At 39.0% G+C, this 25,050-nt stretch overlaps 1 protein-coding gene across 3 annotated transcripts in view; it reads left to right on the top strand.

Moving 5' to 3' along the window:
- The first annotated feature begins 1,546 nt into the window (after window positions 1-1,546).
- The window catches only part of PRKAA1 (protein kinase AMP-activated catalytic subunit alpha 1), a 33,702-nt gene continuing 10,198 nt past the window's right edge, over window positions 1,547-25,050 (top strand). The window contains exons 1-6 of one of the 3 annotated variants that reach the window (XM_032415294.1): window positions 1,547-1,678; window positions 16,933-17,074; window positions 18,723-18,816; window positions 19,256-19,300; window positions 22,879-23,023; window positions 24,357-24,444. In XM_032415294.1, coding sequence (XP_032271185.1) covers window positions 1,552-1,678; window positions 16,933-17,074; window positions 18,723-18,816; window positions 19,256-19,300; window positions 22,879-23,023; window positions 24,357-24,444 — 641 coding nt within the window. In that variant the 5' untranslated portion in view covers window positions 1,547-1,551. Of the gene's footprint in view, window positions 1,679-2,892; window positions 3,017-16,932; window positions 17,075-18,722; window positions 18,817-19,255; window positions 19,301-22,878; window positions 23,024-24,356; window positions 24,445-25,050 lie in introns of all 3 variants that reach the window. The other 2 variants (XM_032415293.1, XM_032415292.1) reach the window with 2 other exon arrangements.

Here is a 25,050-nt window from a genome sequence, read left to right as displayed (position 1 = left end):
AAAGATTTTATTTATTTATTTATTTGACAGAGAGAGCGAGAGAGGAAACACAAGCAGGGGGAGTGCTCGGAGGGAAGCCTGCCTCTCCCACTCCCCCTGCTTATGTTCCCTCTCTCGCTGTGTCTTTCTCTGTCAAATAAATAAATAAATAAAAATCTTAAAAAAAAAAAGTTTGTCACATTTTCTTCCACCCTGTCTTCCTTTCATTCTCCCATTGATACATCCCCAAACTCTCACTCCTTTCTTTCTTCAAACACTGCCAGACACTGTGGATAAATACAAAATGAAGATTCATGGTCCCTACCCTTGAGGAGCTCATAGTGGGAGTGGGAGAGGGAGAAGCAGGCTTCCCGTGGAGCAGGGAGCCCGATGCTGGGCTCAATCCCAGGACCCTGGGGACCATGACCTGAGCGGAAGGCAGACGCTTAACGACTGAGTCACGAAGAGTTCAACTCTTTGCCCATTGACACTGGCCCAAATGCTATGACACTGCAAAATTGAAATCATATCTTGTTTTTTTGTACACTTCATTTTGCCCATGTCAGCGGAATACAACTAAGTAGTGAACTGGCTTAAAAATTTAATACAAATAATCATACTTTCTCTACTTCCCCTGTAATACGGCACATCCCATTTGTATAGATAATAGACTAAATTTTACTCATTTCAAGTACAATAAATATTTGTCGATTGACTTGGTGTTTGCAAATATAAGCCTTGTTTTCAGTTCAAAGTCTACATTTTATCGGTAATCTAAAAATATTAATTCCTATGTCTGTAATATCCCATTCCTGAGCACACGTACGTTCACAATATTCCCAAACTGCTCCTTCCAACAGAGCTTGCTTGGGAAGGACATTTCAGAAAAGCATCCATAAGGAGGAAAGCCCGACAACGCTGCTTGAGCTGTCGAGGTGACCAATAGCAACTTACTGGTTCCAAGTAACAACAACAACAACAACAACAACAACAAAGAGCAAGGGGGGATGGGTGGAAAAAGGGGAAACTCCATCGAAGATGCAAGTGACAACTCTCAGTGGCTTTTAGATTCCATCCGCGCAGGGAAAATGAAAAGGTTAGAAAACAGTGACAGGGCGGTGTCCCCTGCCATGATTCAATTCACGCTGCACTAGTAACCAGCCACACAACTGCCTCACCCGAGTGGGCTTCCTCAGTGCCCAACTGTCCCCTCGGAATCGCAAGGAGAGCGGTACCCCTCCCCAGGAGTAACGATTAGGGGAGATCACTGCGGGCAGAAACTCCGCCACAGAGGAGAGTGGCAGCCGAGGGGCTGCCCTCTTCGGCGCGCAGGTGGGCGGGCGCCCCAGGCCGAAACGAAGCAGCGCGAGGAAGGGGGGGTACCGGTGGCTCTCCCAGCGACCCCTGCCCGCCCCGCCAGGGGGAGCGTCTGCGCCACGGCCGGCGGCGGGGACCCGGCGGGCGGCGCTGGGCGGTGGCTCGGCGGCGCGGCTGCCCTCCCGCGTCCCCACCCCCTCCCTGCCCGCCCCCGGCGCGGCCCTGCCCGCCCCCTCCGCCCCCTCCCGCGGCGCCATGCGCAGACTCAGTTCCTGGAGAAAGATGGCGACGGCCGAGAAGCAGAAACACGACGGGCGGGTGAAGATCGGCCACTACATCCTGGGGGACACGCTGGGGGTCGGCACCTTCGGCAAAGTCAAGGGTGAGGACCCCTGGGGCAAGGTTCGGCCCCAGCCCGCGATCCGGGCGACTTCCGCCTTTCGCACCTCTTCATCCTCCCCCGCCCCGGCGTTCCTTCTCTCCCAGGCTCGGCAGCCCCCGTCGTGGCTCCAGCGGGAGCGGAGTCAGAGGCCACCGCGGGACTGCGGCGCGACCCTCCCCGGCCGGGTGGGGGTGGGGACCGGTCGCCATGGCGACGGCGCCGCGGCCCGAGGGGCTTGCCAGTGCGAGGGGCGGGGATGCGGCGGTGCGAACTTTCCCAGGTGGGGCAGGCTAGGGTCGCGCAGCTGCTCTCAGCGCTGGGTGGGGGCGCCGGGGTCTCGGCCCGGAGCCTTGGGGAGAGGGCCTCTTGTTCGCTGGGGCTGTGCTCGCTCGTCTCAGGGCCAGCCCATCGCTTCCCTGGCAGTCCTCAGTATTGTCCGTATTTCCGTCCTCTTTAGGAGGTTCTCGACTTACCTGCCCGGGCTGGTTCTCAGGTGTGAAATGTGTCCCCCCCCCCACCTTCCCCCAAAAGTAAGCTTACTTTGGGGGTAGCTTAGAATTTAAAAAAAAGGGCCATCTCGTTGGGAAGGATGACTAAATTTTTTTCGGAGCAGGTAATGAATGTAAACTGGTCCGTATTTGCGATGCATGGTTTATGTTCTGAATGCAGACTCCGTGCCTTCAGTGTTTCTGAATTATCAGTTTTGCAGACTCTGTGTGCCAAACCTGGTAGGTAGTGCAGATGTTGCCTCCAGATAGTATTTATTAGCTCATTAATGTAGTTCGTTTCCATTTATTTTCTCAGGATATTTATATTTTAATAATTTAGTGCACATCATTTGAACTTTTTTCTTTAAGGAAAGTGTGGAATCTCTTACCCTTGTGTTTCAGCACAGTATTCTGGAAATAACAAACTTGATCACCAGTCCACCAATTCTGGCACAAAAAGTTTAATTGAAAACTTTGTGAGGCCTAAATATTTTTTTTCTTTAAAATATTTGACTTTGTTATTAGGGATGTAGAGGAAGGAAGCATGGAACTGATAAATATAATTCATGCATTGGCTTTGGATATATAATAACCAATGACTTGCATATACTAAGCTCTTGGTAAATATTTGACTTGAAAGAAAAAAAGTTGTGAAAGTGTACAGTGAATTAACTAACTGAGCCTTGCTTTACCGGAGCTAAATAAACATTTTCTGATTTTATCTAGGGATGGAAGAGGAGAACCCTTCCTTCTCTTGCTCTTTCTGAGTCATAGAACTGGAAAATTGCTGTATAGCCCACAGGGAAGCAACTGCCTAAGCCTTCTTATGAAAATCAGCAAGGCCAACAATGTAAGAAAGTAAGAAGCAAATGCCAGAATAGGGTAATAAGAGCCATCAGGGTGGGTCTGTATTAGGTCAGTAAGATGTCTCTGTGCCCTTAAAATTATTTATCTTTGGCTATGTTGTCTCTTTACTTGTTAGCAATTACAAACTGCTTTACAAATATTTGTAAGAAATGTTCAATAGTGCCCCAAAATAGTGATGACAGTCTTGATACCCTCACTCCTCCCAGGGTTCTGCTTGGATTAGGATGCTCATCATTCTATTAAAGACCTGTGCAAAGTCAGGTCTCATTTTCTTATTTGCTAGGTGGCTTTTGGCATGGCAGATAGGAAAGCAGGAGAAATTTTTCATTTTCTGGATTTGATCTGTGATGTGGCTGTGACATGAATCCTTCCAGTGAGTGCTGTTCCTTAACCTTTGTTCTTCCACATGTGCCTCTCTTGAAGTATTATACTGTCAAAGTCAACCTCTCCAAAGTATAGAAAAGCCAATATTCATCAAAGAATCACAGGTTTCATAGATAGGGTTAAATTTGTTCACAAATACATTAGTTGATATTGGTCAAAATCCTCAACCAGTGCATTTTTAAGTTGTTAAACAGTTGGGATGCTTTCTGCTCCAAGTGCAGTAATAGAAAATCCAACTCAACCTAGCCAAGAACATCTCTTTCTGTGGTTCTTTCTCCAAAGCATGGAAGCTTCAGCATACCTCTCATGAGTGTCACTGGCTCATCCTGTCCCTGGGGCCAGGGATGCCATGTGCTAATTGGGTTAGGCTTGTGTTCCTAAGTAGGTACTAGCAAAGGAGATTGCATTACCCTTGGTGGAATATGGCCCACTGTTGAATGTGTGTGTGGTGGGGGCATCTTTTTCTGAAGAATTTAGTATGGAGAGACAGGATAAATATCTATACAGAATGGGTATTAATTGTTAGGAGAAAGGCGGACATAGCTGCTCAGTGAGCAGGCAAAAACAACTATTACAGTGGTGATGTTGGTAACTTAGCCTTAATTTGACAAGAATTCTTATCAATGATATGATTAATCATATATTTCAATGGAGATAATTTGGAGTAGATAGAGCTTTTAAAATTAGTTACACATTGGTAAATTTAACATAGAAAAGGAATCTAATAGAAGATATGATATTGATATGCAGAAAAATTCCCAATATGATTTTACATGCTTAGAAGAAATTTAATTTTGGGGGTGAAGGCGATTAAAAATTCGCAGTGATGATTTTGTTTCCTACTACAGGCTAAAAAAGTCACTTGGTAACCTAGTGATACCATTGTGAGGAGAAAGTTTAAACAGACTACTAGGGTTGGTTTGGGATTATGCTTGAATTATCTTTTATTATTCCCAAGTTATCTTTTTTCCCCCCCCCTGGTTATCAAGGTGTTAGTCTCTCCTCCCTTGCAGGGTCCACGTGCCTTTCCCCAGGTACAGCAATTATAAAAGCATGGATGAAAAGAGAGTCATGTTTCTATTGCAGTAAATTAAAATGGCAGTTTTTATTAAGTTTTCCAAGAGAAGAGAAGACGGTTTTTTTAGTGGTGTAGGTGGTCTTCAGCAAATAAGTTGTTTATACATGCAACCTATTTATTAAGTTGGTAAGTATTTTTCTACATAAAACTGCAATTTCAGGTAAATAGGTGACTATTCTCTTTGTCTTTTTTTTTTTTTTTTTAAAGATTTTCTTTATTTATTTGAGAGAGAGAGTGAGAGAGAGAGAGAGCACAAGACGGGGGGGCGGGAGAGGGAGAAGCAGACTTCCTGCTGAGCAGGGAGCCCGATGCGGGACTCGATCCCGGGACTCCAGGATCATGACCTGAGCCGAAGGCAGTCGCTTAACCAACTGAGCCACCCAGGCGCCCTCTCTTTGTCTTTTTATTTAAAAATTTCTTTAAGGAGGGGGTTCCTAGCTGGCTCAGTCAGTAGAGCATGCAACTCTTGATCTTGGGTCATGAGTTCAAGCCCCCACATTGGGTATAGAGCTTACTTAGGAAAACAATCTATATGTTATATAAATATGTATATATCAGCATGGGTAGATCTCAAGTTTATAAGGTTAGGCCACAAAAACCAAAGAAGTAGAACATGTACTGTCATGTTATTTATATAAATTTTAAAATCATACAAAAACACCCAAACATTGCTAGTGAGAGTAAATTGTTGCCACCTCTATAGAGTGTGACAGTATTTATTAAAGTTAACCCAGCAATTCAACCTCTAGGAATTTATCTTATAGATATACTTGTGTGTGTATGAAATAATGAGTTATTCATTGCCATATTATTTATAAATACAAAAGGTTGGAAATAACCTTTGTAGTAGGACAGTAGTTAAATTATGGCTATCCATACAATGATATACCTTGCAAACATAAAGAAAAGAACAAGAGACTATATATAATTTAAGAAGCAATTTCCAAGGTGTATTTTTAAGAGGAAGAATAAGGGGGTAGTAGAACAAATGTGTATAGTATACCTACCATTTGTGTATAAAAAATAGGGGCAAATAAGGTATTTAAGTGTAACTACTTGCATATATATATGGAGCGTCCCTTTAAAGACACGCATGAAACAGTTACATTAGTTGTTCAGAGTGGGGGAATTAGGTAGCAGGGGGACATTTCACTGTATATCTTTTTGTGTTGTTTAATTGTGCAGTGCAGGTATTATGTATTCAAAAGAATATATAAAACTAATTTGTAGAAATAAATGTAGGGAAAACATTGTTACAGTATTGTTTATGGATTCATACTCTAGGGGAAGATAAAGGAGAAAGGGATCTGGGAGGAGGAATACAGAGCTTCACTTGCATCTGTGATGTTTTATTGCTTAAGCTGGTGGTGGGTGGAACATGGGTATTTGGTTTGCCTTTTGGGATGCCTGAAATGTTACATTAAGAAAACCTGCCTTTCTCAGATTTCCACTATAGCTTTTAAAGCTCATCCTTCTCCAGGATTAAGGTATTTCCCTTATACTTCTAGAAGTGGGATTTTTTTTTTTTTTTAAGATTTATTTATTTGAGAGAGAGAGAGAGAAAATGCACAAGTTGGGGGGAGGGGCAAAGGGAGAGGGAAAGAGAATCCTAAGCAGGCTGCACGGCTAAGCATGGAGCCCAACCTGCAGCTCAGTTTACAATCCCAAGATCATGACCTGAGCCAAAATCAAGAGTCCTGTGCTTAACAGACTGAGCCCCCCAGGCACCCCGGAGTGAGATTTTTTTTTACTCTTTTAATTTAATTAATTTATTTATTTTTCTTAAAGATTTTATTTATTTATTTGACAGAGAGAGACACAGTGAGAGAGGGAACACAAGCAGGGGGGAGTGGGAGAGGGAGAAGCAGGCTTCCCGCAGAGCGGGGAGCCCGACGCGGGGCTTGATCCCAGGACCGTGACCTGAGCCGAAGGTAGATGCTTAACGACTGAGCCACCCAGGCACCCCTACTCTTTTAATTTTAGAGCGGGAATGAAATAGGTGATCAGAGTATCTTCAGGAGATAATTCTTTATGGCACCTCTTTCCTATTTAAAATTTTCTCTTTCACAGTATGATCTTGTTTCACTTCATGATTATATATCTGATTAGAAGAGCATTTGTTACAGTGTCTTACAGGGAGACAAAGTTCCTTTTGGAAAGCAATAACAGGTTGTTAGCTAGTAGTTGACTAATCCAATGTTCTTGTGAGGGAGACATTGTGAATTTTGGTAACCTTTGCTGTGAGTGACCTACAAGTCTTCTGTGGCAGAAATACTTGTCTTCCGTTTTGTTCAGAAACAGTATCATGGGGCGCATTGGTAGCTTAGTCGGTTAAGTGATGGACTCTTGATTTTGGCTCAGGTCATGATCTCAGGGTTGTGAGATGGAGCCGCACATTGGGCTCCGCACTGTGTGTGGAGCCTGGTTAGGACTCACTCTTTCCCTCTCTCTCTGCCCCTCCCCCCACTCACACTTGCTCTCTCTCAAATAAATAAATAAATAAAATCTTTTTAAAAACCCAGTATCTTAGCACTACTGTAAAACAGTGACAGTCTGCAGAGTAAGATTTTGAGCTTTGGAAAGGGGGCTGGTTCTCTTAATGCATATTCCTGACAGGGTCTACTTGATACTCATTGATTCTGTGGAGCCGCAGTTAATTTGGCTGCAACTAAATTTAGTCAGTAGAGAATCCTCTGCTTAGTTTTTTTTTTTTTTTTTTTTAAAGATTTTATTTATTTATTTGACAGAGAGACATAGCGAGAGCAGGAACACAAGCAGGGGGAGTGGGAGAGGGAGAAGCAGGCTCCCCGCTGAGCAGGGAGCCCAATGTGGGACTCGATCCCAGGACCCTGGGATCATGACCTGAGCCGAAGGCAGACGCTTAATGACTGAGCCACCCAGGCGCCCCCTCTGCTTAGTTTTGAGAAAGCAGTTCAGGGTTTGAGGTTTGATATTGTGCCCGGTCCCCCCCCCCCTGCAATTTTCTACTGCATATTGTTGGTGGGGTAGAGTAGATAGGTCATAAGACTTGGAGTCAGAAGGCCTATCCCAACTTGATCACTTAATAACTTTACTTCATCAAGTTACATAATCTCTTAGAGCCTCATAATTACCTATATCATAGGTTTGTTGTGAGGCTCAAATGTGATAATGTGTTTTTTCCAAGCTATAAAACACTATTTTCTTTTTTAAAAATAGTTTATTTATTTATTTGACACAGAGAGAGAGAGAGAGAGAGACACAGCAAGAGAGGGAACACAAGCAGGGGGAGTGGGAGAGGGAGAAGCAGGCTTCCCGCGGAGCAGGGAGCCTGATGTGGGGCTCGATCCCAGGACCCTTGGATCATGACCTGAGCCGAAGGCAGACGCTTGACGACTGAGCCACCCAGGTGCCCCTAAAACACTATTTTCAAAAGTATTATGTTCCTGAAATTCGGATATTGAAGTTTGTTGGTAATTGGGTTCAAGGCAAAATAACTGTTCCTATAATTAAGGAAAAGAACAGATTATCATATTATAGCTTTAAATTACCAAGATTTTGCTGGGAAGAAAGAGGGAGAAAGATGATACTCAGAAGGGCTATTGCCTACTCTGAAAGAGAAAATATTTGAGCCATCAGTGTTAGGACATTACTTGAAAACTTTGGAGGGAAAAGTCTGTATCCAAGTAAGACAGGTTAAAAATGTTTAATAGGTTTCTTTACCAGGCAATCCAGAGCCATTATTGTGTTAATATGCATAGTGGGTTTTCAAAACGGAGAGCATACATCCTTTCCCAGACTTCCTTGCTTACAAAGTCTTTTTCTGTGTAGAGGCTTCAGTCCTAGTATTTCGTAGAGCGTAATTCTTAAAATTCATTGTAATAATTTTAGTTTTATGATTTTTCTAGCCCATAGAAAATTTGAATTCCCAAATTAGAACATTGGAGAGGGGGCTGTAAAAGTTGACTCCTAGTAGGCTGTGAGGGTGAGACAACTTCAAAAAGCAGAAAACTGGGGCACCTGGGTGGCTCAGTCGTTAAGTGTCTGCCTTCGGCTCAGGTCATGATCTCAGGGTCCTGGGATCGAGCCCCACATTGTGCTCCCTGCTTGGCGGGAAGCCTGCTTCTTCCTCTCCCACTCCCCCTGCTTGTGTTCCCTCTCGCTGTGTCTCTCTCTGTCAAATAAATAAAATCTTTAAAAAATAAAAAATAAAAAAAAAACACCAAAAAGCAGAAAACTATGGAGCTGGAACATAATACCTAGGAGCAAGAAGTCCTATCCAGCAAACTCCCACAGATGTCACTGTGTGAGGGCACAGGGGAGTAACTGATACTCATACAGGTGGACATTTGCTTGGTTCTCAGTCATTATGTACAGTGTGTTCCATTTAAGAATTCTTGGGGCATTTGTAGTGCAAATTAGAAAACTGGTTTTCAAAAAAGATTACTTTTGTTAATTTTAATGGTGAATATCATATTTTAGAAAAAAACTGTTTTCTAGGGCTGCAATCACAAAGTATGACAAACTGGGTGGCTTCAAACAACAGAAATTTATTCTCTCCCAAGTTCTGGAGGCCAAAAAATCCCAAATCAAGGGATTTGTAGGGTTACACTCCCTCTGAGGGTTCGTGGTGAGAGTCTGTTCCTTGCCTCTCCAGCTTTTGGTGGCTCCTGGTGTTCCTTGGCTTGTGGTAGCAAAACTCCAATCTCTGCCTATGTCTTCCCATGGCTTCCTGTGGGCGTGTCTGTGCTCTCTCCTCTTCTTATAAAGGATACCATTCATTAGATCTAGAGCCCACTCTAAATCTAGGATGATTACATGAACTTCAGATCCTTAACTGATTACATATGCAAATACCCTATTCCCACATAAGAGCACATTCTAGGTTCTGGTGGACATGAATTTGGGGTGCAGGGGCACTATTCAATCCATTACACTTGTCATTTTATATGCTTTTGGTTTTATGTTCTTGTTTTCTCCCTTATAATGCTTTAATTTTTGAGAAACTTCTATTTATTTTTTTAAAGATTTTATTTATTTATTAGAGAGAGAGAGAGAGAGAGTGAGAAACAGCATGAGAGGGGGGAGGGTCAGAGGGAGAAGCAGGCTCCCTGCTGAGCCGGGAGCCCGATGTGGAACTTGATCCCAGAACTCCGGGATGATGACCTGAGCCGAAGGCAGTCGCTTAACCAACTGAGCCATCCAGGTGCCCCTAATTTTTGAGAAACTTTTAAATTGATCTGGTAGAATGAATAAAATGTGTTCTTGGTATCTTGTCTTAAAACACTGAAATTGATATGAGGCAGGTTTTTAGTAGACTGAATTAATTTTCTCATATAGGATAAAGATCATAGTAGCAGGGCCAGGCATATAGTAGGTGCAGTGCTCAACTATTTCTTAAATGAATGAATGAATTTTTAGAATAATTTTTACTGGTATGGGGCAGTTCAGTCTATTGTTCTTTTCAAAACTATATAGGGGTACCTAGGTGGCTCAGTCGGTTAAGTGTCCGACTCTTGATTTTGGCTCAAGTCATGATCTCAGGGATCTCTTCCTGTTCCTCAGTTACCTGTAAAGTGTTACTAATAATGTCAGTCTTCTAGGGTTGGTTAGAGTTAGAGCATCAGTAGGTTTGGGCATAAAGTGGGTATGTCATGAATATTAACTACACAGTTGTGTATCTTAATTATGTTACGTGTTACAAATCAAGTAGATTTATATTTTTAAATAATCTGATTTAAACTCAAGTCTGATTAGCCTGTGTTTTAGCTCTGTGCTCTTGTATGACTGACTAAGTGTTCCTGTAGTTTTTAGATAGTAGGTGAAATCACTGTCAAGGATTTGGTGCTAAGTGTGTATGTTTAGCAATAATATGTTGAAAATTAACCAAAGTCAAGGAAGGGTTGAACTTTGGAAGGTAGAAATCTCAGGATTGGTGGTGATGGAAGGGGGGAGGATGGGGCAGGTTGTGGAATTGAAGCTTATGGGGATGGGAGCTAGATGCATAGAAATTATAGCTATTATTTAGCACTTATTAGGGCTTAAAGGAATGCTACTGAATCTAAGTGGATAAGGAGGACAAATCAAAGAGCTGAGATAATTGGCCATATGTGGATTAAAGCAGAAAATTTAGGGCTGATTAAATAGGGATGGGGCAGATTTGGGAGCAGTGGAAAATAAATAGCTCTAAATAGTGATAGCCACCATTTATTTATCAAGCATTTACTATGGCAGATACCATGAAAAGTGCTTTACAAACCCTAATTCATGCATTCCTTACAGTCACTCTTATATGGAGTATGTGGTATTCTTATTTTTATAGACAAATGAATAGAAGGTTGAAGTGATTTAACTTGCCCAGGTCAAACATTAAGTAAACAACCTTCATACTGGAAAGAACCCAGGTCTGTGTTTTGTACACAGATTGCCTTCTCATGTAGAAGGGGAATGGGGCGTTCAGCCCTATTTCTAAAAAAGGTGAATCTAACACCTATCATTGTTTTTTTTTTTTCTTCCCTTTCAGATTTTTTAATTGTAAAGAATATAAAACAGTAAGTAAAATTTGAAAAAAATCACTGTAGGATAACTATTTTCACTTTAGCACATTATCATTGTCATATAAATATTTTTGATGTAGCTAGAAAATGTAGAATGCATATATAATTTTTGTGTGCTCTTTTCATATTTATAAGAACATTTTCTATAGTCTTATGAGAAAGTCTGTTATGTTGGAATAGCAAGGTATTAAACTGTTCTCTGAAATTGGTCATTTAGGTTATTTGCCGTCTTTGTTCTTAAATAAGACACTATAATAAAAACAATCATGCACATTTAAAAAAAAGATTTATTTAGGGCGCCTGGGTGGCTCAGTTGGTTGGGTGACTGCCTTTGGCTCAGGTCATGATCCTGGGACGCATCGGGCTCCCTGCTCAGCGGGGAGTCTGCTTCTCCCTCCGACCCTCCCCCCTCTCATGTGCTCTCTCTCTCTCTCTCTCAAATAAATAAAAAAAAAAAGATTTATTTGAGAGAGAGAGAAAGAATGAGTGGGGGGAGGGGCAGAGGAGAGAATCTTCAAGCAGACTCCCGTGTGGAACCCAACCTGGGGCTCGATCTCAGGACCCATGAGATCATGACCTGAGCCAAACCAAGAGTGGGATGCTTAACCGATTGAGCCACCCAGGTGCGCAATAATTATGCACATTTTTAAATCTACTTAATTCTAAGTTAAATTCTGAGTAAGGGAACTACAGATTTTTAAAAAAATATATTGCTCTTAATGCTATTCTAAGATACCAGTTGCCCTTTTATTTCCCTAAAATGTTCTATTGGTATACCAGCCATGAAAAAGGAATTAGTGCACTAATTTTCCCTTAAAAAAACAAACTGATCATGTACCCTGCTTAGTTATTTACTTAGTAGTAGTGTGTGTGTGTGTTTGTGTGTGTGTGTGTGTGTGAGCGAGAGAGAGAGAGAGAGAGAGGATTTGATTTCGTTACAGTGGCTGTCATGACACCTTCCCCTCCCTTGCTACTGTTCAATTTTTGTTTGAATACTATTTATACAGTCATACTTTTGTGATTTCTATTGCTTCAAAACTGAAGAAGATATGCCTCTGTTTCTTCTAATTAATTTATAATTTGATGAAATGTTCATGTATTAGAAAAAAGTCTTCAGTTGTACCTTGATTGTTTGGTTATTGATTTCATTCTGTTCATTTAGCTTTCTTTTGGAGGGGGCTTCTATTATTCACAGGTGGAATAATACTCTACTCTCTCTTGTGCGTGAGTTGAATTTTACTTGATTCTCTGTTCTTTATCACCATTCCTTGGCGCGAGCCAAGCTACTCATGCTGTTTGACAAAGTCCAAGTATGGGGGATGATCCTGAAAACAGGAGACTCCACAGCTGGCTCCTGCTATTCTCTTTCATTTTGTTTATGGCAATCTTTATAATTGTGGGAATATTTCTGGGCTGGCTCCTGCTATTCTTTTTCATTTTATTTATGGCAATCTTTATAATTGTGGGAATATTTCTGGGGTTTCATGATAAAGTGACTACTCATCTTAGTTACGCCTATCTAAGCAATCATAATGAAACTAATTCCACGAAGAATTAGTTTCTATAGAACAAAATAACAAGACGGTCACGCTCTGTCTAGCACCTTTCTCTTTGCGTACTGTTTTTTAGTTTTAGCGAAAGCCAATAAGCAGAAATCAATAAAGGTCATGTTAATCATTACAAAGGAAAAATGAAAGAAGGCTATGGCTGTAATCCAGAAAATGATCTAAGATTTGGAAAAACAAAAATAGCCTAACATATAAATAAAGTTCCTCCGAGGTTGTCAGGAGGAGATGCTTGCAACCTGACCCTGTGTCTGTGTCTCCTCATTCGCCGACGCCGTCCTTTCCTACGAGAGACCCACCCCGGCTGGAGCTGGACTCCGGCAATCCCTCTTTTTCTTGCTAATTTCTTCCTCATTTTTGGTATGTGTTCCATAAAATTTTCGGTCACATTTCTGCAATGTACTGCTTTCTAAATCATTTTAATTGTTCTGTTGTAAAATTCATCCTGCTCTGCTCTTATTTTGTAACTTCTATATTTCTTTTTTTTAATTTAAAAGATTTTATTTTTAAGTAATCTCTGCACCCAGTGTGGGGCTCAAACTTACAACCCTGAGATCAAGAGTCCCATGCTCTACTGATTGAGCCAGCCGATGCTCCATAACATCTGTATTTCTTATCACCTTGGGATAGTTAATTTTTTCTACAACATTCATGTAGTTCTTGGATGAGCATTATTAATGTCTATTCTTTTTGCTTTAGTCTTTTGCACTTTAAAACTTTTTGGTTTTTCTTACTTTACAGTTATTTTGGTCATCTTCAGAGGCCAGGAAGGTCCCAGGGACCAGGTTGCTTTTGGTTACTACTGTTTTCTGTGGCAGTGTTACTGGCATATAGTAGATGCCCAGTACATGAATGCATTTGAGAGAATGCTTTGAATCTCCTATTTCAGTTCCTTATTTAATGATAGAATATACATCTGGAGTTTCAGTAAGACCCAGTTGTTACTTAAAGTTAATTGGGGTTGAAATTCGGGGTGGGATATGAGGGAACTGTGGTTGATTTGTGATGAATTGGAGTTCAGTCCCAAATGGATTCTGCTTTCATATTCTTTCCAAATCTGAGTCTGCCAGTAGTGTCCAGTATTGTGGCTGTCCTAGTCTTGTTTCAGCTATGCAATTAATGAGAGGGTTTCTACTAAGCCATTGCTTGGAGATTTTGGGGGTAGTTGGGACAGATGAGATTACTACTTGTTCAGGTATCAATACACTAGGTCTAAGAAAGAAGATGCTTCCTGAATTGGGGTTTAACAGTCAAGTTGACTGCTCTTAATCGCATCTGATTGATACAGGAGACTGGAGAAAGCCTTATGAGAAACTAGAATGTGCTTCTAATTTCCACAGTCCATTTCAGCTACGATTATAGCTTTTTCTGGATCCCCCAATGTAAAATATCAATGTATATTTTAATGAGTTTTTGATGGAAGTATGTCCAGTGCATTCTTACTCTGCTATCTTTCAGGAAACTTCTGTAATTTCTTAGCCATGGATGGTTTTGAGATTAGTTGAGCTATACAAATGGAGGTTATAAGAAAATTTAGAGATTCCATTTACATTGTAGTAGTTTAAAAACTTTTGATTCTGTGACAGTGCTTTGGGTTAGGGTAGACTATGGTGCAGTTACACATTTGCTCACTTGCTGGAAAGATTTGTATTATAGAGGGATTGTGCAGGTTCAAGAATCTGGACAAAATGGAAGGTGAACTTCGGTGGTAAATTGTATTTTTGAAAAGGATTGAGACATATTCTGACTTAAATACTTTTCTTGGAGTCTTACTTAACAAAGACTTTTTTCTCCAAATGTGGAATATCTGTATAACCTAACCTTGGATTTAATATTATTAATTAAAACATTTAAGGAAAGTAGCAAATGCTTAAAAAAACTCAAAATAATGAGGAATTACCCCATCCCCTGCCCCTCTCAAATGCCGGGGTTATGGTGGGGTAGAAGAGCCCATCACTCGTTATCTTGGTTAGCTGGTGGGGGGAAAATGTTGAATTGTTGAAAACCATTGGACCTGATGATCTGTAGAGTTCTCTTTAGTTTCTAAAATTCTATGCTTTTTATTGTTATATCATCAAGAGCAAATATTAAGTGAGGAGCAAGCAATGAGTGTTTTGTCTTTTAGAAAGATAGTTTAATTATCTTGTTGCTTCCTTGCTTTAAAAACCTGCAGTGGTTCATAATCCTTGAGGGTTTTTAAAGGGTGGGCAGGCTCAACTCCATCCCAAATCCCAGATCAAGCGGGAAAGCTTGATTGGAATAATGAGGAAAAATTCTTTGTTTAAAATAATGTTTTAAACATAAGAAGTTTAAAATATCAATGTTGAGTTTTCAACTTGGAAATAGTAAGAAGTATTGTATTAATCTGCTAAGGGTTTCCATAACAAAATACCACAGACTGAATGGCTTTAACAACATATTTTCTCACAGTCTGGAGGCTTAAAGTTTGAGATTGAGGTTTCAGTAGGGTTGGTGCCTTATGAGTCCTAAGGAGAGGACTCCTTAGCTTGCAGATGGCTGCCTCCTCCCTGTGTCCTCACACGGTTTCCTGCGTGTACCCTGTTGTCTCTCTGTGTGTCCAGATTTCCTGTTAGAAGGATATCATGAGTCAGGGTGGATTAGGACCTACCAAAACTGTCTCATTTTAACAGTCATTTCTTTAAAGCCCCTATCTCTAAATACTGTCATATTCTGAGACCAGGGTTAGGGTTTCAACATATGAATTTTGGGGGAGACACAATTTAGTACATAACAAACATTAATAACTAAGAACGGATTTCTTACTTATCATTATCTTTGCTTTTCAGCTGGTAATTATCAAGATTGCCAGGGAGAGCTCTCAGCTATTAGTCTTACAAACTATGTTCTAAGTTAGAAGAGAACATTTTCTTCCTAAAAAGCTAAACCCCTAAGTCACTTATTAAAACAAAACAAAACTTGATACATATATATTTCAAAAAGTCAAATAGTGTTAAGAGGTATGGTATATTTATAAAACAGAATTCCTTACCCTCACTCTCAACTCTTTTCTTCTAGTATTTATCTCTAGTTGTTTTTTTTTTTTAACCTCTATATTTCTAATCTATGCATGCATACAAGCTATTTCTTAATTCTTGTTGATGGATTTTTTTTGTTGTTGTTGACTTTCTATTATGATACATAAGGATTTCAGTTCTCTTACACCTTTTCCTGTACACCCTCATTATTCTAATATAATTATATCATACTTAAAAAAATCCGTATTTAGCATTTCATAATTGTGACTGTGTAAAAACTATTTGCCAAGCCAATACTGTGACTGTTTTCTTTATTTATAATTTTTCCTGGAGTTATTAAATTACCTTGTTTTTTTCCATTTGCTTAGTTTTCTTTGAACCTGAGGCTATATTTCCTGTATCTTCAAATGCCTTTGTCAAAATCTCTCTCAATACAATATTCTGTACTTTGAAACCTGTAAGATAATTTATCAGTCTCCCCTTCCCGCAGCCATCTTGGATCCTCTATCACATTTCTGTCTGGATTTGTTGCCTCTAGGCCATCTACACATCTGTTACCTAGGACTTTGCCTCATTACCATATTGGGGATTATCTTAGTTTTTCTCCTGTACTGGATCCCTTCTTTACTGGATATTATCTTCCTTGGCTTATTTTCCTGATTTTGATAGGATATATATTCTACAGTAGGTTCTAGAGGAAGGGTAAATAAAAGCTAAGTTTTGGAGACTAAATTCTGCTATCACCATTGATTATCTGGGCATAGCATTCAAAATTGAAAGAAAATCACTTAATTTTTTTAATTCTTAAAAATAGAAACTGCATGTTCATGAACTGAATTTGGAAGGTTCAAAGGGTTATGGGTAGGGGAAATGTGTCTGTAGCAGGAGGGAGTTTTTTGGGATGACGAAACTGTTATGTATTTGATTCTAATGGTGGCTTTACCAGTTTCTATATGTTAAAATCCATAGAATTGTTCACCAAAAGAAAATAGTTATTTTTTTTAAAAGTTCAGTTTGTATGTATGATAGCTTAAGAACTAAAAAATAAGTAAGAATTTAAAAGCGCAAAAAGGTATACAGCAAAAAGGAAGTTTCTTTTCTTTCTCTCTTTGTTAGCTTTCCAGTTTTCCTTTCTGGAAGAAACCACTGTTACCAGTTTCCTATGTATTCTACCACTTAATCACTCTTGGACATGTAAACAACATTTAGGGGCAAATCAGGCAGAACTGAAAGGAAGTTAAATTTGCTCAGTATTTTCTGAGATTACTACTCTTAGAATAACATCTAAAATGTTATTAATCAAGCCTGGCACTAATTTGTTAAAATTATTTCTCCTACAGTTGGCAAACATGAATTGACTGGGCATAAAGTTGCTGTGAAGATACTCAATCGACAGAAGATTCGAAGCCTTGATGTGGTAGGAAAAATCCGCAGAGAAATTCAGAACCTCAAGCTTTTCAGGCACCCTCATATAATTAAACTGTAAGATCTGTTTACAGTCATATCATTTTTTAATCATTTTGGTTAACCTGCTTAATCTGACAAGTGAGAAAGATGACTGACATTTCTTGAATCATCCCTCAAGTTTTTAAAATTTCTGCCTGTTCATGTATTCATCTAACCCTGTTCATGGTCACTTAAATCTATGTCCATGTTTTGCCCTTGTGCTTATCAGCTGTTAACTTTCTCGTTCTTGTCCTCTGTACATGCCGTCTGATCGATAACTTTCTGTGCTCCTATTGCTATAGAACCAACAATGATTTGCTAGTAGAAAATGTTGACCTCTACATTTCACATGATGTCACTTAGCCTCACTAGAGACAAGAGAAAGGCAGTAGAAAGGGTTTCCCCCACTCTGCTTATATCTGATAAAACAAATCACAAATGACAGAATTTCAGGAATCCAGTATTCAGAAGGGCAGTAGTAGAATTCTGGTGGTTTTACAGTTGCCAATTGTAGGGTCTCCATAGAACTTACTTACTGCTCAGTTTTCTTATGCGGGCTGTCAGTTACAACTGCTAAAGCTTTTATACTGAACTGGCTGGCTCCAGATTTGTTTCACTCTCACCTCTTCTCATTTGCTGAGGTGCCATGGTTTTAAGGTGCATATGGGTGCTGATGACCCCTAAGTACACATCTCCTGCTTTCATACCTCTTCCCTGAATCCCAGTTTCATACACCCACTGCCTACTTTACATCTCCATTTGGATGCCAGAACTGAACTTTCAGTTATCCTCCCCCAGCCTGCTCTTCACACAGTTCTCACCCTCTGAGTTAATATCCAGTTCCTCAGGGCAAAACGTAGGAACCATCCTTAACTTCGTTGTTTCTCTCACTTCCTACCATCCATTCCATCTCTTTCTTCAAAATAGATCTAGGATCTTAGTGTTTCTCAGTTCCTTCATTGCCATCAACCTCGTTTGAGCCACCATCATCTCTGTCATGGACTCCTGCAGTAGCCTCTTGCTTCTCCCTTTACCATCTGCAGTCAGTTCTTCACATTGCTGCCATAAATTAAAGCTACCCTTTTAATAGATCAGACCACATGACTACTTTGCTTAAAACCTTCAGTAGCTTTGCATCTCCCTTAGAGTAGAAGCCAAAGCTTCATCCTGACTTGTAAGGTTCTCTGTCCTTTAGTCTCCAGTTACCTCTTTGACTCCACATCCTGTTTCTCTCTGCCAACTCACTCTGCTGTAGCCTTCTTACCATTCCTCAAACATGTCAGGCAGGCTTCTACCTCAGGGCCTTTGCACTTGCTGTTCTCTCTGCCTGGTTCACTTTCTTCCTAGATCATGGTATGGTTTGCTCCCTTCTGTCAGGTTCTGCTCAAATGTTACTTTATCAGAGTCCTTCCTTAAACACCCTGTATGAGAGACTCCCCTTAGTTTGCTTTGTTTCTCTTCATAGCATGTTCCACCACCTGAGATATTGCTTGTTTATTTAGTGTCTGTTTCCTGGCTCCTGGAACATGAACTCCATGAAGGCAGAGAATTTGTTTTGTTCCCTGCAGTTTTCCCAGCTAATAGCATAGTGCCTGCTATATTATAGGCGCTTAGTAAATATTTACTGAATGAATGAATGAATATACATGTTTTAATATTGGTAGATAATGTTTTCTCTCACCAGGTACCAGGTCATCAGTACACCATCTGATATTTTCATGGTGATGGAATATGTCTCAGGAGGAGAGCTATTTGATTATATCTGTAAAAATGGAAGGGTAAGCAGTTCTGATTTAATCCTGTATATATTTTGTAACTCCCCTTGTTCCTTACTAGCTTTAAGATGTCAGAAAGCGATTTTGTTAAGAGGTCTACTTAATAACCAGTTCCCTTAGTCATGTATTTGTCTAGAATCATAGATTATTTAGAGTTAGAAAAGACCTTAAAGATATTTCCTTAGCCTGCTTATGCAGATGTGGAAGCTGAGACTCACGATTTATATATTTACTCAAGGTCACGTGGTTTATTAATGACAGAATTGGATTGAGATCCCAGAACTCATGATCCTCCAACTCATGCTTTTGGGGTATACAAATACTTGTAACATGTATCTTGAAGTATATATTTAATCCTTACAAAATGTATTAATACTTAAAGATCTAGGCCTTGCTAGTCAACCCTAGCCACATTTAAATTGCATTCATTTTTTGGTTTCAGAAATCTGATGTACCTGGAGTAGTAAGAACAGGCTCCATGAAGGAGGTAGGAATTAGACTTAAAAAATTTAGAGTTGGAAGGAACTTTAGAAGGCATTTGGAACAGGTCTTAAGTTACAGACCCAAAAAGTGAACACTGCCCCCCCACCCATATTTTTTTTCTTATACCCAGGTTATGTGGTATGCTAAAACCTCTTTCTAGAAGACCTGTATCTAGCAATGAGAAGCCATTTTTTCCCTCCCAGTCTAAAGTTCTTTATATCATTCATTCATTTGTTCTATGTAGCGTATCTGTTTACTTTCATCAAAACCAAGCTCATTAAATGACCAAGTTAATTTTGATTTTACCATTTTTTAACATGGTTCTTTTCAATTTTCAGGTATTCTATTTCTCTGTTCACTAACCCTCCCTTCCCCCCCACTATGTTATGCCTGGAATAATGGAAACAGGCAAAAGTTGAATTGGCATCTTGTTCTCTTATCTTTTCCGTTTGTCATTTCTTGGTCATTTTGCTTTACATTATGGGAATTTTCTTCAATTTTTTACCTGTTGCATATTAACATTTCAGCTGCCATATTTTCTCTTTCAAAGATCTTTCTTGTTTTCTGAAATTTTCTTTTTTAAATAGCCAGTTCTGCTCAACAGATACAATAACCTTATCTGTCTGAGGATAACAATTAGGTTTTTTTTTTAAAGTTTTTAATTTTAATTCCAGTATAATCAACACACAGTGTTATATTAGTTTCAGGTGTACGGTCTAGTGACTCAGCAATTCTGTACATTACTCAGTACTCATCATGATAAGTGTACTCTTAATCTCCATCACCATTTCACCCATGCCCCCACTCATCTCCCCTTTGGTAACCATAAGTTTGTTATCTATAATTAAGAGTCAACAATTGTAGTGTTTTTTTGTTTTGTTTTGTTTTTGTTTTTTTAAGTCTTCATCTGTTTCCTGCATTGTTACTGTACCTTCTGTGCTCCATTTTATTGGTCTTGGTCTTTTGTACATGGCCCTTCCTCAGATGTCTGGTGATTCGTGGTTGTCTACTTATATTTATTTGAGTGAGGTACTGAATGCCAAGCTCATGTAGGTGGAACTTATTGATTGGTGGGCCTTCCCATCCTTTGAATAGGTAGGGATCTGTCCATTTTATTAGGATATACCAAATGTCCGTAATTTCAAATATTTTTCCTTAGATCAGAAAGTTGCTCCAGAAGAAACCTTCCAATTTTCTTGAGGGTATTAGCTGTCAGTACTCTGAGAGCTGAAATGGGAAGAGGCCTGCAAGTCTCAGTAGTTAGTATGTTGACTTCCACTTAATCCCCGTGTTTTCCTTCTGGTGCCTCATCTCTGCCTTGGTGTCCTTGAGAACAGAGCTGGTTCAGCCTTCCTAGAGTAAATCATGGGTCTTATTCCTCAGGTGGGGTGAGTTTAAAACTTCTTACTGTAACCGATTGTCCTGTTTTCAGTCCTCCTCTCATTTCTCCCTTCCCAAATTTCCAAGGCTTCTAAAAGCTTTTCCAGGGTTCTGTGTGCAGGCTAGTTTATTATTGGTTTCCACCCCTGTGGGCTTAGGTTTCTGCTCTCTCTGTTGGTGAAGTCTTTATCACTGTTCATCCATTGTACAGTTCAGTGATTCCTCTTTTTTTTTTTTTTAACTTTTTATTTAAATTCAGTTTAGTTAACATATAGTGTATTATGAGTTTCAGGGGTAGAATTTAGTGATTCATTGGTTGCATATAATACCCAGTGCTCATGACTTCAAGTGCCCTCCTTAATGCCCACCGACTCCTCTTGATGACTGTTGTCACTTCTCTTGCTCTTTTTGTCTTTATATGCTAATGTCATTTTAGTGATGTTTCGAAGGGTGGAGACAAAAGGTTTGATCTGCCATGTTTAACTGGAAATATGCTTTAACTTTTCTTATATACTTTTGTAGACTTCCCTTCCATCTTTTGTACTGTATTTGTCAATATAATATAATTTTAATTTTTGTAGCCTGTTTAGTTTACCTATTATATTTTGTTTAATCAGTTTTCTTTCACATTTAGAACACATTCTTTTCTTCACTTAGTATGTTTGATATAAAGTTGTATTAAAAAAGTGAACACTACATTTTTTCTAGAAATAAATGAGACTGCTAACACATTGTTATTTTCTCTAGAGGAAGGGTATCTCATAGTTCTTCAGTAGTTTTAATTTTGCTTTCAAAAGAAATTACTAGTTTATCTTTTTTCCTAGATTGTCCCTGTCATGTGAAGTGTAGAAGTCTGGTTTTAGAATGCTAATTTGTGGCCTCTGTTAGAGAACTGCATATTAGAGTCCTTTGCCTAGAGAATTAATAGGCTGTTTATTAAATGTGACTTCTTGGTAGAGGCTCATTCAAGTAATGGTTATTACTTTTGAGAAAAAAAATCATAAGACAAGAAAATATGGATAAATGGAATGAGAAGGTTTTTTTTTTTTTTGAGTGAGATTTCTTAAAGAATTTTTTTTTTTTTAAAGATTTTATTTATTTATTTGACAGAGGCAGACACAGCGAGAGAAGGAACACAAGTGGGAGAGTGGGAGAGGGAGAAGCAGGCTTCCTGCAGAGCAGGGAGCCCGATGCAGGGCTTGATCCCAGGACCCTGGGATCAGGACCTGAGCCAAAGGCAGTCGCTTAACAACTGAGCCACCCAGGCACCCCAAGAATATTTTTTAAAATGTTAGTTGCTACATAAGATAACTTTTTTCAGATACATGCTTTTTATATTTTATTAAACAAATGAATAAAGGTTTTTCTTTTGTTAAAACTAGAATGTCTTTATTTCAGGACATATAATTTGATTGCTTGCTAATTCATTAAAAATCTCGAATGTTACTTCCTCATATAGTCTAAAATAGTATCATCCACCCCAACATAATTCTCTGTGCCCTTATTCTGCTTTATTTTTCTTCAAAACACTCCTTGATGTTATTTTTTTATATTTATTTTTTATTGTCGATTTTTTTTTAAAGATTTTATTTATGTGATAGAACACAAGCAGGGGGAACAGTAGAGGGAGAGGGAGAAGTAGGCTTCCCGCCAAGCAGGGAGCCTGATGCGGGGCTCAATCCCAGGACCCTGGGATCATGACCTGAGCCGAAGGCAGACCCTTAACCATCTGAGCCACTGAGGCGTCCCTGTTGTCGATTTTCATCAACTAGATTAGGACCTTTGTTTTATTCATTGCTGTATCTCGAGTTTCTGAAACAGTGCATGGCACATTGAAGATGTTCAATAAATATTTGTTAAAGGAATGAAGGATTAAATATTTCCAATTTATAGGAGAAAACACGTCTAGTTTCAAGTAGAAATTGAAACTATTTGACATAGCTCATGAAATATAGAGGAAAGCAAGCTATGACAATATAGTCACAAAGGTGATAACAAAGTTGAGTTACTGATTTGGGTTCCAAGATCCTCTTAGCATTTTGTGCTGTATATATCCATCTCCTCCCCATTTCAAAAATGTCTCAGGATGAGGTTCATTTGGAAGATTTCATGCATTTTGACAGTCTTATAGGTTGGAGAATTGTAGGTATAAGAATTTCTTCTGAAAAACACACTTTTAAAATGCCTCTCTACTTTTCTTAGCTGGATGAAAAAGAAAGTCGGCGTCTGTTTCAACAGATCCTTTCTGGTGTGGATTATTGTCACAGGCATATGGTGGTCCATAGAGATTTGAAACCTGAAAATGTCCTGCTCGATGCACACATGAATGCAAAGATAGCTGATTTTGGTAAGGAGATTTTTATAGTTTCACGTATTCGTTATGTTTAACGAACATCAATAGCATTCTTCAGATAACTTTTACTTCTGTGCAATGGATTGAGTACCCCCAAATAGTGTATCCTCACCATTTTGTCTGTGAGCATACAAAAAAGAGAAGAGATAAGGAATTCTCTTCTTAGCTTTATGTCTTTAAAATTGAGTCTTATGACAGTAGGTAAATAAGTTGGTAGCCTTAGAAGCATCATTTGATTTGAGACTATTATTTGTGAAGGAGAAGTTAGCAACCTTATTTCCAGTGTGTTCTTTTGATCAAGTATAGAGCAAGAGGAGAGACTGGAATGGAGTTACTCAAACTCTGAAAGCCAGAAGGTAAATTATATGAACAAAATTATTAAAAAAAAAAAAAAAAAGTAAAATATTTTAAATGATAGAAAAGCATAATTTCAGCTTGGAGGAACATTATTTTGATTGTCAAAAGTGAATTTATTTTTTCTTTATTTTCTATGTAAATTGCCACTGACATTATTAAATCTAAGAAAATGAATCTCTGCAACTCTCTTTTGCTTAGCTTCAGTTTAAATCAGAGGAGATTGTTATAACTATTTTCCTCAGTTTGGGATATATGTATTATAATCTGTAGAGATTCATTGAGCACTGCCAATCAGCTCTGAGCTACTGGTTTGCTGCTGACAAATTATTTGACTTCCTTACTCCTCAGTTGTCATGATGATGATTTTTTTTTTTAAATGATTTTATTTTTAAATAATCTCTGTACCCAACCTGGGGCTTGAACTCATAATCCTGAGATAAGAGCTGTATGCTGGCAACTGAGCCAGCCAGGCGCTCCTGTCATGATTATTTTTACCTAGTGCATTTTTGAGGAGGCAGAGGTTTCTTCTTGGAGTAAAACTATGAGGAAACTTTGGTACTCAAAGTTACTGTTTTTTATTTTATTTTATTTTTTTTAAAGAATCAGAACAGGGGTTAATAGAAACTTTGAATTTTAATTCTTCTACTCATCTGTTGTACATTTTTTCCCTAGTAGTTTCTGTATTAATAAATTTAAATATGCCAAATTTATTCTAGTAAGTGGAATAACCAGTAGCTTAATATATACTCATTAAATTTCAATAATGCACTAACTTTAAATGCTGAAATAGATTACAAGTTTTAGGGCATAATGGCAAAATATTTGCAAACAGTAAAGACAGAATTTGTTGAAGCAAAGGACAAAATGATGATTTATCACTTCAATGCAAACTCAGTTTTACTGTTCAATGGAGTTTTGTTTTTATTTTTGTCCTTGGGAAGTCTTGGATATTGATTTTGTGCATTTTCAGGTCTTTCAAACATGATGTCAGATGGTGAATTTTTAAGAACAAGTTGTGGTTCACCCAACTATGCTGCACCAGAAGTAATTTCAGGAAGGTAGTATTTGACACCCTTTCTTCCACCCCTGTACATTTATATAATTGTCTTTTTCTCTTAGATTTTGTCTGTCTGTAGTGTCATACTAAATTCTAGTGAAAGAAAGAAATGTAAGGCTTATTATTTCCTTATCCAGAAAGTGTTATGTTTTAAGAATAAAACATAAGTGAGTAAGAATTAAAGATTCCATTTATAGAAGAGAATATTGGTTTGCAAGTCAATATCATATATAAAGTAGTTAGATGAGAATACTCACTTTTTTCCCCCAGTAGAAGAAATTGAAGGTTTAAAACTAGGAAGTTTTTTTTTTTTCTTTAAAGATTTATTTATTTATTTTAGAGAGCATGTGGGTGTGTGCGTGTGAGGTTGGGGAGGGGAGAGGGAGAGAGAGTATACTAAGCAAACTCCCTGCAGAGCATGGAGTCCAATGGGGGGGCTCAGTCTCAGGACCCTGAGATCAAGACCTGAGCCAAAATCAAGAGTTAGAGGCCCAGCCGATTGAGCCACAGGCACCCTAAAACTAGCAAGTTTTAAAGGTCAGACATTAAAAACTTGAGTATAGAAATACCTACTAGTTGGAAATGAAGAGTTAAAAGTGTAATGTGT

The sequence above is a fragment of the Phoca vitulina genome, unplaced genomic scaffold (assembly GCF_004348235.1).
Source record: "Phoca vitulina isolate PV1807 unplaced genomic scaffold, GSC_HSeal_1.0 scaffold17, whole genome shotgun sequence".
NCBI classification, from domain to species: Eukaryota; Metazoa; Chordata; class Mammalia; order Carnivora; family Phocidae; genus Phoca; species Phoca vitulina.
Note: the sequence above shows the minus strand (reverse complement) of the source record. Positions and strands in the feature narration are given on the sequence as shown.